At 44.8% G+C, this 13,850-nt stretch overlaps 1 protein-coding gene across 1 annotated transcript in view; it reads left to right on the top strand.

Annotated features, from left to right (window-relative positions):
- The window catches only part of cnih3 (cornichon family AMPA receptor auxiliary protein 3), a gene marked incomplete at both ends in the record, with an annotated part of 73,810 nt that extends 64,046 nt beyond the window's left edge, over nucleotides 1-9,764 (top strand). The window contains 2 exons of the mRNA XM_079215585.1: nucleotides 863-1,006; nucleotides 9,737-9,764. Of these exons, the coding sequence (XP_079071711.1) occupies nucleotides 863-1,006; nucleotides 9,737-9,764 (172 nt within the window). The remainder of the gene's footprint in view (nucleotides 1-862; nucleotides 1,007-9,736) is intronic.
- Between the last annotated feature and the right edge of the window lie 4,086 nt (nucleotides 9,765-13,850).

Genomic DNA, 13,850 nt, shown 5'->3' with positions numbered 1-13,850 from the left:
AGCCTGGTCCCGCTACCTTCGGTGGTTTTTGGGGAGCTAGCGGAAGTTAACGGAGAGCTATCGGAAGTTAGCGGAGAGCTATCGGAAGTTAGCGGGGAAGTGACGGAGCGCTAGCAGGAGCCCCAGCCGGCTACAGCGGGGAGCTAACGGGGACTCTGACCGAAGATAGTAGCGGCTCGTAACCCGACGTTTACGGTAGATTGTTCATGCAGGAAGTGTCATGTGACTCGCGCGATTATTATTATTGGAAATTATATTAATTATTAATAATTAATTATTATTGAAAATTTAAAATAAAGTGATGAAAGGGCCATGATGTTTGTCCATGTATCTTTGCAGTTAATTTGGACATTTGCTTAAAAAAATGGAAAGTAAACTAACTAGTAGTGAAGTTACTTTTCAAATGAAGTAACTAGTAAAGTAATCTAGTTGCAATTTTCAGAAATAACTAGTAACGTGTAACTAGTTACTTTTTCTGAGTAACTACCCCAGCACTGCTGATGAGGTAATACTTGGCATTGAAAGTAATGCTAGTTTACTAAAAGACGGTTGTACGGTAACGTCTGCCGCCAACGTTAGGGCAAATAAACAGTATTCAATCTATTCCTTACACTTTTACCAAGCAGAGAATGTAACAACTGTTCAGAACAGGGGTGTAGCGAACGATCCATTTCCACAAACATATCCAACAATTCCACCCACATCTGCTGCATGATGGTGTCCCCCTAACTCATCATGCCATCTTTTTCCATACTATCTCCTTCCCCATGTTCTCCCATCTTCTCCCCCGCATACCTCCGCCTCCCCCCGGGGTCTGGAACGGGTCAACTACCCGCGGTGTGGTCTTTGCCCTCTGTGGTAGGTACTTCCATTCCCCAACGGACACGAAGGAGCTGCTCTACGACCCGGCGTCGGTGATGAACGGCGACACGCTCAAGTTCTGCCTGAAGGAGGCCTGGTGCAAGCTGTCCTTCTTCGTCCTCTCCTTCTTCTACTATCTCTACTGGTGAGCAAGAGTTGTGGGGCAATAACTAGATTACATGTGAAGACATTACATTTACCGGATTACAACAGAGTCAAACACGTTCAAAACAAACAGAATACTATTCTTTTTAAGAAGCTTCAAAGGGAAATGGTGAACGTGTAAAATGACCACTCACATCATCGGTGTGTTCCCCAACCCGACAGTGTGATGATAGCAAATCACTGAATGAAGTAACCATTTCTCTGGCAGTCACGTCCAAGTCCTCACACATCCTGATCTGTGAGGTTAGCGAGGTTAACTACTGCTAATCATGTGATGTTGAGAGAACTTGATTCTTTACTTCATTGAAGCACGACCGGATTGCTGAAGTGGAGATCAGAGGGATGAAGCTGCTACACATTGATACATGTTGATTATTATGTCTGATGTTTTTACTAAAATGTTCTGCTTTTATGTGATAATGATGCTCACAATGTTCCTGTCCTTCTCTAATAATGCTGTTATTATTCCTTCTGGATTCTTGTTCCATGTGCCATGTGGGTGCTGCAGTGTGTGGAACCTGGATATATCCATCTAATAGGTCTTATCAAGGGAAACACTTAAAGGTACAATCCTTCTTTTCTACACTTTGTATTCTATGGTAGTAAATGGAGACAGAATGGTGTTATTCTTAAAGTTACTACAAGGAACTTTTAACTGGTTATGAAAAAGTCTAAATTAACAAAGATGCCTCTCTATGATCGACATAGTGACCATTAAGTTATTCTTAATGCCTGTCATCGGGTTTGATTCCCCGCGATATCCGGTATAACAGTTTGCCAGGTTCACCAGAAATTCCTTCTGCTCACTCAAAGCAGCGGAATTCTTTCCGTGGTCCATAACGACCTGAACAATGACTTCACCCGGGGAGTGGAGAGGAGCTGCAGCGGTACCATAGCGGTCCGGTAGCTTCAGAACCATAGCGGTCTTTAGCAAGCCGGTAGCTCCAGAACCATAGCGGTCTTTAGCAAGCCGGTAGCTCCAGAACCATAGCGGCCCTTAGCATGGCGGTAGCTCCAGAACCCTAGCGGCCCTTAGCATGCCGGTAGCTCCAGAACCATAGTGGTCTTTAGCATAGCGGTAGCTCCAGAACCATAGCGGTCCTTAGCATGCTGGTAGCTCCAGAACCATACCGGTCCTTATCATGCCGGTAGCTCCAGAACCATAGCGGCGCTTAGCATGCCGGTAGCTCCAGAACCATACCGGTCCTTATCATGCCGGTAGCTCCAGAACCATAGCGGCCCTTCGATTGTCGGTAGCTCCAGAACCATAGCGGTCCTTAGCATGCCGGTAGCTCCAGAACCATAGCGGTCCTTAGCATGCCGGTAGCTCCAGAACCAGGGGAAAGCTGGATCCTACTGCAGTAAACTGAACGGAGGGTTTCTAAGGGGCGTCTGGCCGCTGCTGATATTTATTTAAGGGGTGCTTGCGCTCATAGAAACACTGCCGCTCGTGTCCAGAGGGGGCGCCATGTTCATCACAAAATGAAAGTTCCTTGTCGTAACGTTAAGTAAAGGTCCATATGGCCACCACAGTTGATCTTGATCTGTATGAAAGGTCACGTTTGCTCTGAATGTGCCATGAAGGACTGTTGTGACCAAATGGATTGTAGCTTTAAACTGATGGTGACATTTCTGGGGTTCCAGATTGTAGCCATTAGCGGCCGGACATGACAGCATCAGCACAGAAGTCCACACAATAGTCCATGAGCCAATGAGCATTTGCAACTCTAGCATTGAATAAGTGTGATAATGCTCAGAGTAAACCGTTGACAACATGGATGTGCTGATGCAATGTCTTGTTAGCCAGTAGCTACTTTGTTAATAGTGATGTCAATATGTTTATCACGCAAGTAGAAAAGCAAAATCATGAGCAATGGGATGAGTTTTATACTTATTGTATAACACAAGAGACAATGTGTTGGAGCATTTCTTTGATTTTCAAAGTAGCATCAGCATTACATCTTAAAATGAATATAGTGCCAGGGATCTAGTGGGATCTAGTGGGATCTAGTGGGATGTTTTCTTTTCAATGCTTACGTGAATTGTTTAAAGAAAATGTTGTTTTTTTTTAAAGGCAATATTTAACTACTTTCCCTACAGCCTTTAAAATACTGATATTATGGTAAAGAAGATGTTTTTCCATTTTCAACACATTTTCCATTTTTAATATCTGTTAGATATCACGAAGACTAACATTATAGACAACGAGGTCATAGTATGCTCCTCCTGGCATGGTTCAGCTGTGGATATTAGGGGGAAACAATAAAATACATATATTGTCTAAATGGAAGTGATCAGCTGGGGAAGTTTATTGGTAACTTGTTTAACTCTATTCACCTGTAGAGTCTTCAAAACGTTTGTTATTTTACAAAACATATCTGTTAACGCTGTTTCTTCTTAAGTGTTCTCTCATAGTCTGACAGAAATCTGAACTTCAGTCTCACTTACTTCCATTCGGATTACTGTTCTGTAAATATATTTTAAAAAACATCACTTATTTAGGAAGATAATGCTTCATTTGTATATTTAAACACTTGGAATACAAACAATCTTCATGTAATTAGCCAACAGGACACGTTTCATGGTGATATCTGTCATTTGTTGGCATGTGGTGATTCATCTCTTGCGTTGCTGTTAGAGGCCGCTGGCAGCAGCAGCAGCAGTGAGGTAAAGCTCGGTATGGTCCATTCACTCTCAGGTCCATCAGGTTCAAAAAAGCCTTCTTCTTGAAGTGACCTTTAAAACGCTGCTTTGTTTCCTCAAAGGCTCGCTGGCCATCAGCTGGTCAACACACATCCTGTTGATGCCTTTTTAATAAATATCCCTCTTGTTGTGATTAAAGCATTCGCTATATCCTCTTTTTAGTTTTTCTATTTTCCTTTAGGGGCTTCTTGAGATGTTGCCTCATGATCAGATTTCAGCATTTACATTGGTGATTTAAGTTATCATAACTAGAAGACGTGGACAATCACATCTCAGGTTGTAGAACATCTTTAAACATGAACAATACGCAGCAACACGTGTGGAGCTGTTATGAAATGGGTTTCATAAGCAGGCGTGACTAAAGTCATGCATTGGCAAAAAGCGTCAATTCATTTTTTGTAGATGTTGATGGTCAGTGAGCCAATATTAAATGGTGGATATATACATATCTACATATATAGAACTGAACTGGGAGGGAAGCTTCATGTTTCCTTGCCTTTGTCACACTGACCCTCCTCCACGGCTCCCCATCTCTGACCTGAAGGTCCAAATCCTACCGCACGCACCAACACACACACACACACACACACACACACACACACACACACACACACACACACACACACACACACAGGAGCCAAACCCCCATGCATGCATGCGCTCAGACACACAGAGGAACGCTCCACCTGAGCTCTGGCCTCCACCCCTGCTGACGGGTGATGTGAGCCCTGTTGCTCAGTGGAGCTTATCTGGTGCAGATGGAATAACTATCAATATTGGTTTGGTCAATCTGGGCACGGCAGGAGGACACAAGCACAGAAGCACGGGCTCAGAGGGCTCCAGCCGACCTGGGTTGAATCTAAGTCTTCACACATTCACCCACACACTGCATATAAAGTGTACACAAGTCAAGCCAAGGGCGCTGCCATCATTCGCTGGTGATGTCATTTGTAGTCGAGAGTCTACGCAGTCGTGATAGAGGGGTGGGGCCACGGTATCCTGACGCATTGAACTTGTCTGATATATATATGTCTCTCAGCGGAGGCAGAGTTAAGCTGCGTTCACGGCAACAACGTTGCAAAAACGTTGTTGGTGTGAATGATTAAGGTAATGACTTCCTCATATGCGTTCATGATCATCTCCTGCTTCTCAGCAGAGAAATAAAAAGAGGTTCCTCTGAGTGTATTTGCCATTGTACTGTTAGAACATCGTAGTGTCAGTGTTCCATTATTGTCCTTCTGAAGAGAAGCGGGCGCATTTATTCAGATGACTGACGTCTGGCTAGAATTAGCGAGACGTTTCAGCGCGGATCAGAAACCAAGTTAGCCTGACGTCAATCATCTCGCTAATTTAAGATGGATAACAGGACATTTGCTCCACTTTGTTGATCCAGGTACGAAGAACAGGGCCCTGATGCTGGGTACCATGACACCTCAGAGTGAGACCTTTACCCTCAGACGTCTTACCTTCCTGTCGTGTCACATGTATTTTTATTTTTCCGGCAAAACGCCTGCAGGTTTCCTGTCCCACCCTGTGGTCCTAAAATAGCGGTCCTTAGCATGCCGTGTGCTACCCCGCTGTACGACTGCAGGTTGAACCTGTTTTATCGTACTTGTAGTTCTTCCCGTCTCCCTGTGCACGGACAAGCTGGCCTTTCTATTGGCTCACACCTGTGCACACACGAGGGTGACCTCGGTCCATGAGCTGGACAGATGCTAATGGGACATGAGAGAAGCAGCATCTGCCACTTAAAAGGAAAGTGCTTTAAATGAAATGTTTATGTAATGGAATTATGACATAAATCTTAATTTACAACATTAAGATTTAAAAAAATAATGTAATCATAAAAAGGAGTGTGTTTCTAATAGTATTACTATTCATTAAAAGTGATAAACTCCTTGTCATGAATCCTGTTGTCTGGGTGTGGACCGGTGGAAACACAGCCTGTGTTCAGCCACGCGTTCCTTCATGCGTTGTGTTCCTCGTATCCTGATGCTCACGCAGCGGACCAGACCGGGTCTGAAATGCACGCCGCCGGCGGCGTTGCTAGTTTGGGAGGGGTCACTTTGGGTTTTGGCTGATAAAAAAACAGTTATTGCAGAAACACAATAAGCCTGCACACGTGAGTTCCTCTCTTCATGATCATGTTATTAATCTTTGCATTGGCTGACGGGTGAAAATAACCCCTGCAGCAGCAGATTATATCATATAATGAACATTACTGAGGCATTAACTTGCATAAAGACGCTGTCCAGCAGCACGGTACGAGTGGGAGTGGCTTGTGTGTATTTGTAATTAAACTGTGATCAATACCAAAACAGCAGACAAGTCTAATCTCCGTGGTTACACTCGTCCTCAATGTGACGTTTATGAAATCAAATCATAACTCGGCTGCGTTCTTTGTGTGTGTCCACACTTGACACTTCAACGCGACCTCCCTGATGGGATATAAGAAACCACTGACACAAACAGTGGATAATCATATTTCATTTCCTATTAATTCTTCACAATAAAAGTCCCACGTTGGTTTTTGCTGCTTCCTCCCTGCAGTATCAGTGATGGTGTGTTGAAGAATCGCACCTTTTGTACACCTTTATTGTACAATGAATCCTTCACAATAAATGTCCCTGGCCATTTTGTTATTTTAAAGCTTTTATTTTGAAGTATTTCTCACAGTGCCTTTAGTAGACCGGAACAGTGGTCTCCTGGGTGAAAGTCCATCTGCCCCGACCGTCCCTCTTAGCAGGCTTTCTCACTCTTCTTCATCATCATCATCATCATCCCTCAGTGGCTCTGAATGTCTAATAACTGACCAGAATGATGTATTTAATGAGTCTGAGAGATGATGAACGAGATCACACATTCAACCCAACGTAATGAAACAAATACAGAGATTCTACCGTTGTTCTTGTTTCCCCTGGAACACAAATGAACATGAAACAATGACATAAAGCTGAGAAAGGGAATTATTATTATATTATTTACAACAAACAATAGCCCCATTATGTAATGTAATAAGACATTATAAATTATAAACAGCATTATATTTCTTCCCAAAGTGTCAGTATTGTTTGTGCAGCATCTCATAACAAGTCATATGTTGTCATACATCACGTGTGATGTCTCATTAGGATGCGTAAGCGAAGGAGCTGGAACTTAAAGAGCGACACTGAAGCCTCAGGATGAAGCCGCGTTGGGAATGGTTGCTTCCTGTCAGCGAGCTGCTGATCTGTTGAATCCCCAATCTGGGAGTTCTGGATGTTTGGTTGTTGTTTCATGCAATCTTTCACAATTCTTCTTTTCTTCAGGTGAACATCCCAGATCACTGAGTTCCTCGTCAAAACAAGTGCAGTACGTGGAGCACATTGAGGCCGGAGCTCACCTCATGGCCAACAGAATGGTGAAGTCACTGCAGCGATGCGTGCTTCCAGCTTCTTGCTGTGCGCGCTCATCATTACGTCAGCTTTCAGAGGACAGTCATGCCGGGAAGGATTGTTGCTTTTACATTTCTGTCAGAGTGAAAAAAGAAGACAAGATGTTCATCCACAATATTATTTGTACGTTGTGAATCAAAGCAACAAAAGGAAACAAACGCACTTGGTTAGGTTTAGGAAAAGCTCAAGGTTTGGGTTCAAATAACTTAAAAAGTGACCTTAAAGAAGTACGGAAGTTATTTAACAAATATAATTGGGCTTCTGGTTTTTACTCGAGATGCAATCACAGGTGTGATGGGAGACAATAGGCCACATTATTCACCGGGGCTTACCTCCCTACACGGACTATCGCTCTTCATACCGACTCACCTGCACTGCCATACACAAGAAATGGAGCCGGAGAGGAGGCGGAGCCGGGTGAGGCAGTGGAGGAGACGACACCCACCTGTCACTCAAAGTGGCCACTCCCTCATTAGACATAACTTTAAGTGTTAGTATGATTTAAACGGGTGAGTTATATACAAACCCCCCAGTTGTTATGAACGGGAATATGAGCTCTTCTGTAAACTTGTATTTAACATGGCGGCCTGGTGGGATGGCACTCACTTTCGGAGACGGCCTCCAGTGGCCATTCAAGGAACTGCACCTCCACGTTCACTTCATTCATAAAACGCAATACAAAAGGATGTTAGGTATACTGCTGTCACTCATTATATATCATTCAGTTATTAGTGATGAATGATGTACATGGTGAAGTCTGTTAAGGCGTGTTCAGATTGAATTAGATGTCATCACAGTGAGACTGCCTCTCATCACACACACCAAGTGCATGGACCTCTCAAATTCTAAAGTGGCTCTACACTTTGCATTCAGCTTTATGGCTGTTTTCACACCATGTAATTGCACAACAAATCACCGTGGAAGGCTTTTATGTGAGAAGCAGAGTTGCTCATTTTAGCTTCTGTGTTCCTGTGATTTACATCCGATCCCCATGTCGCTCACTGCAAACACACTGCAGTGTTTAACAGTCCTCACTTATTACAACAGGGAAATGCTTCTACATTTGTTTCTGCACACAGTTGTGAGACACATAGTCTCTTTTTTGGATCGGTTGGAGGAGAACTCCACCCGTGTTTTGTGAAAAGCTGAACTCTCCTCTCCATTTGGGAGACTCTGAGAGAAGCTTTAAGGGCTGCTGCAGTCTGAGCACTTTGAGGCCACTTCCCATGGTTTGCTCTGTGAATGAGGCTGCAGCTTCTCTGACTGGATGTCAAAGTTGCCTCTGTAGTTAAAAGTGGAATCACAGAATATTGGTAAAACATAGAGGGAACACGTTTGCTAACGGCACAAGGAAAGGCTTTGCAGATGGGCTTCTGTTGCATGACACAGACTGTTGGGGTCAACAGGGACCGCAGTCCATAGTCCTACTGTTTAAATATGTTGGTAGGATTAGAGATGGAAAACAATGTAGCACCAGTATTTTTCCACCTGGACAATATTTTCTCATATTTTCGTGTCTCAGTCAAAGGCAAATATTAAAGTCATAAACGTAGTCACTGTTACCTAACCCATGGGTTTGTGGACTGACATTTTGAAGCCTCTATTTCTAGCATTTTGTCCATCCTCATCTTGGGTTTTTTGGAGGTAAGCAAACACTGAATGAGTGTAGGCGACCAAAATGTTAAAATGAATTGTCTTGAACTGAAAAATGTTTCGTGATGGCTATTAAAAGAATGCAGGAGCAAGGAACTTCAGCATTGTCTTCAATTGACAGACCTGGAGCTCCTAGTCTAAGTGACTAATGGGAACAACTTTTGAAATTGGACCAGTATTGAGGGAGAAAGCTTATAAACTGCCACTGATTGTCTCAGATTGTCATTAAAGTGTCTGAAAGACCCCAGTGGTCAACGCTGCAGGTGCTTTTCTGTCATAATGGTGTGGCTGTAGTTATTTATTAATGTACACCCGCAGACCTTGTGCAAATAAAATGAATACGTTTCTGCTGTTTACTCTTTACCATCAAATAGTTGCCGCTGTGAAAACTTCCAAGAGTTGAGAAATCCGGTGTTCAAATATAATAAATCATTGAACAACGTTTTGCTGTTGGATGGTCCTTGGAACTCATGGATGTGTTACTCCACTTGGACTTCCTGGATGTATTTCATTATTCGTACCTTACCACAACCCCGCAATGCAGCAGCCCCTTGTGTTGTTGTAATGCGTTGCTCTGAGTTATGCAGATCACGACAGAAAAAGCTTCAAAGGGACGTCACACATAAAAGTTTGCCGTCAGCAACTAAGATAAATAAATCCACTTCTGAGCCTCTCTTCCATGGACACAAACAGAGCAGATGAATCAGCAGAAACACTAACTATGGATCAATGAAATATTTGAACACACACACACACACATACACACACACACACACACACACACACACACACACAGCTATAAAGCTTTATCCGAATGCTCCAAGCAGGCCATGGGATTATTGTTGGTCCTCACTCTGTCACTTCCTGCCTGCCAGTGTCGACTCGCTGACCGTTTCCTGTTTCTTCTTCTTGTGTTCCAGTATGATCTACTCCTTGGTTACCTCATAACAACTGATTTATCAGCAACTGGAGAGAGAAAGACGCCTCGGACACACGGACTGCCACTGTCTCGCCTCTAGAATTGAGAGACAGGTTATTTAAAAAGGAAAGAAGATTCACTTTTCTATTCTTCTGTATTTGTTGTTGCTGTGAAGCCAAACAATGAACTGGATGTGGCGGACGGGGGAAGCTTCTTTTCTGCTTCGTCTGTATAAAAAAACTGAAGACTAAAAGTCTTGTTTACAGTTTAACTGGTCGTAGCGAAGACCCGAGTTAATCACTGCCTGGCCAACGTTTGTACCACACACACACACACACACACACACTCACACACACACACACACAGCCTCCTCCGGAGTGGTACCGCATACTTACTGCATGGTAGCAGCGCCGGTAGCCCAGGAGGACAGAAGAGCACAGTAGCGTTTGCACAGTTTGTCTCAGGCACAGCGCGGTGGAGCCCACACGGCACCGCTCACCGACCCAACGACCCAACGACCCCGCGCCTCACCAACCCAACGACCCCACGCCTCACCGACCCAACGACCCAACGACCCCCAACACCTCACCGACCCAACGACCCAACGACCCCCAACACCTCACCAACCCAACGACCCAACGACCCCCAACACCTCACCGACCCCAACGACCCAACGACCCCACGCCTCACCAACCCAACGACCCCAAGACCCCACGACCCCAACGACCCTAACGACCCCACGCCTCACCAACCCAACGACCCCAAGACCCCACGACCCCAACGACCCTAACGACCCCACGCCTCACCAACCCAACGACCCCAACGACCCCAACGACCCCAACACCTCACCAACCCAACGACCCTAACGACCCAACGACCCCCAACGCCTCACCGACTCAACGACCCAACGACCCTAACGACCCTAACGACCCTAACGACCCAACGACCCCAACACCTCACCAACCCAACGACCCCAACACCTCACCAACCCAACGACCCCAACGCCTCACTAACCCAACGACCCCAACGACTCAACAACCCAACAACCCAACAACCCCCAATGCCTCACCAACCCAACGACCCAACGACCCCAACACCTCACCGACCCAACGATGCCAACGACCCCCAAAGCCTCACCAACCAAACAACCCAACGACCCCAACACCTCACCAACCCAACGACCCCAACGCCTCACTAACCCAACGACCCAACAACCCCAACGACTCAACAACCCAACAACCCAACGACCCCCAATGCCTCACCAACCCAACGACCCAACGACCCCAACACCTCACCAACCCAACGACCCAACGACCCCAATGCCTCACTAACCCAACGACCCCAACGACCCAATGACGCCAACGACCCCCAACGCCTCACCAACCAAACAACCCAACAACCCCAATGCCTCACTAACCCAACGCCTCACCAACCACACAAACCAACAACCCCAATGACCTCACCAACCCAACGACGCCAACGACCCCCAACGCCTCACCAACCAAACAACCCAACAACCCCAACGCCTCACCAACCCAACGACCCCAACGACCCCAACGATCCCAACACCTCACCAACCCAACGACCCCAACGACCCCAACGACCCCAACGACCCCAACGCCTCACCAACCAAACAACCCAACGACCCCAACGACCCAACGACCCAACGACCCCAACGCCTCACCGACCCAACGACCCCAACGCCTCACCGACCCGTAGCTTCAGCGGTGATGGGAACTAGTGGACGGACGGACACCACTGTACAGAAGAGAGGAGGCTCTGGGTGAGGGGACGCCAGAACAGCAGGTTCTCAATATCTCTCCCCGGGTCGGAACACAGTCCACGGCCTGTGGGTTTGTCTTTCTAACATTATGGCTTTTGTGACGTGTGCATTTTGGTGTATTCTTTAAAAAAGAAAAAAGGCATTTCCAACTGAATTATGATCTACAGCAAAAAGGTATTCTATACAGAATATGCCTTCTCAGTGTTGTCCTTAGTGTCGTTCTATTGTGGGAAACTTTTCTAAAAACTCCAAACTAAAAACTGACACCTGTCCGAGCTTTTACAGTAGAAGGAGCGCACATTCTTTGCACAAATATGTGTATTTGATCTTGCACAGTATTCGCAATATGTGGCTGTATATTAGAGGTAATTTCCGATAGTCTAGCCACACAGGTGAAGGTCTTCCAGCATGTAAAGAACCATGCAGCCCGTTTGAGGACGGGGAGACAGTGGGAATCTTTTCTAGCTCGATTTACACCGTAGACCGAAATGTTGTCTTTATTAATTTATGTCCAGCCTCCGGGCTCTATCTCAAACTAAATATTATTTTTCCAAAATGTAACCGCACCGTGATGCGAGCTGAAGAAAGCAGAAGCTTGAGCATGGATCCGTTGTTCTCTGTAGCAGAAGATGGAGGACATTCAGCAGCTTCTCCCTCACCACTCCTCATAGACGGCAGCTCGGTCAGCGGCCCGACGCTCTACGTTTAAACGTCCATGTTCACTTGAAGCAACAAGGGTTAGACGACAAAACTACATGGTTCGGTCTTGGAAAAAGTTTTTAAAAAAGGTATGGTAGTTGCATAGTTGCAACATACATGTTAAGTAATTAACCTGACTTGATGTAACCTACGTTACGTTGCGTAACTTAAACAAAAACAATGTTGACTTTTGGTGTTTGTTGATTCGGCCATCCAGTTGCGTTACAAAACATAATATACGTAATGTCACATAATTGAACCTACGAAATGTTACGGAGCTTAACATAAGGACAACGTTGACTTTGGCCATGAACCACCTCCCTAGACTTTATCTCTTGATACCACTGCACCGCCTTGCTCCTCCACCAAAGCTACAACGACGGAGTCGACGGTCACGCTGGACGGGTCGTTGATCAAGCAGCCGTTTTTGACGACCTTGGAAATGAGAATGATTTGCATAAATATGAGATATGTCTGCCTACATTGAGGTACACTACTGTGTCACGATTCTTAGGAAGGAAGTGTCTCCGTTGCATATACAGGTCATCATCCCTGCAGCTGAAATGACTTCAGCAGGGCGGGAGCTTGGAACCGGCTTCTTCCACGTGTAGCACCGTTTTCTAACCACTCTTTAGATCTGCACCATCGTCTTCACACAGGGAGCTCTCTTTGTAAGCTTCCACTCAAGGATAGCAGATAGGAATGCCCAATTCTTGTTGTTTTCTCATTGTTCTAATTCAAGCATTTTCTATCCTTACTGTGTATGTGACCGACCGAGTTGAATTTAGATATTGTTTATGAAATAAAGTATTTTAAAATCAAAGATTTGCTTCCAGTCGTCGTGCTTTGTCATTGTGTAATAACATGCTGCAACTACAAGGGGAACACGAGAAGAAGTATATCAACCTTCGCTTATTGAAGCACTTACTGCATCACACACAATCATAATGCATTATAACAGTGATTGTAATTCAATAAAGATTATAATGCATTACACCTATGAAGTAGATTTGCCCATGTAAGTCATGATAAAATGCTTCGTAATGTGTTATGATTATTGTTACAATGCATTATTCATGAGTGTTTATGACTGTAGATATACATGTTGTAAATATTATACAATGTCTATAATGCATGAGGGACATAGTATGAACCCTCTGTAAACATGTAAGCACACTAAATGAGACCAAACAGAAGTCATCTGGCTTCAGAACACACAACACACAACAAGGAGCAAGGAGACACAATGATGGAGTGAATATTTGTTATTATATGATTTGCCTTGAACCAGTAATTCTTTAGCCATGTGGGGGAATCCCATAAGCTGCAAATACAACGCTGACGAACCATAACCAAGTTTAACATTTACAGAGCAAATATTTATCCAGCAAACGCAATGCAACATTATCATTCAGTCCTATATTCACTTATATATTCTCTTCATTTCACCAGCTTTCTCTGTCTCTGTTGTCTTGCTGCTGGACAGAAAGTGTGCATCAGATCATTCACTGAAAACAATTGCCTCCTGTAGCCAAAGTGACCCTGATGCAGGTGGTGAGACGAGCTGGAAAACACAAACAATGATCATAAAGACACAAAGAATACTTTCACAGCTGAGGGGAAACTGCAGTCA

This window comes from Taurulus bubalis (genome assembly GCF_910589615.1).
Source record: "Taurulus bubalis genome assembly, chromosome: 3".
Classification (NCBI taxonomy): Eukaryota; Metazoa; Chordata; class Actinopteri; order Perciformes; family Cottidae; genus Taurulus; species Taurulus bubalis.
The sequence above is the reverse complement of the archived record's forward strand: the minus strand, read 5'-3'. Positions and strand labels throughout refer to the sequence as shown.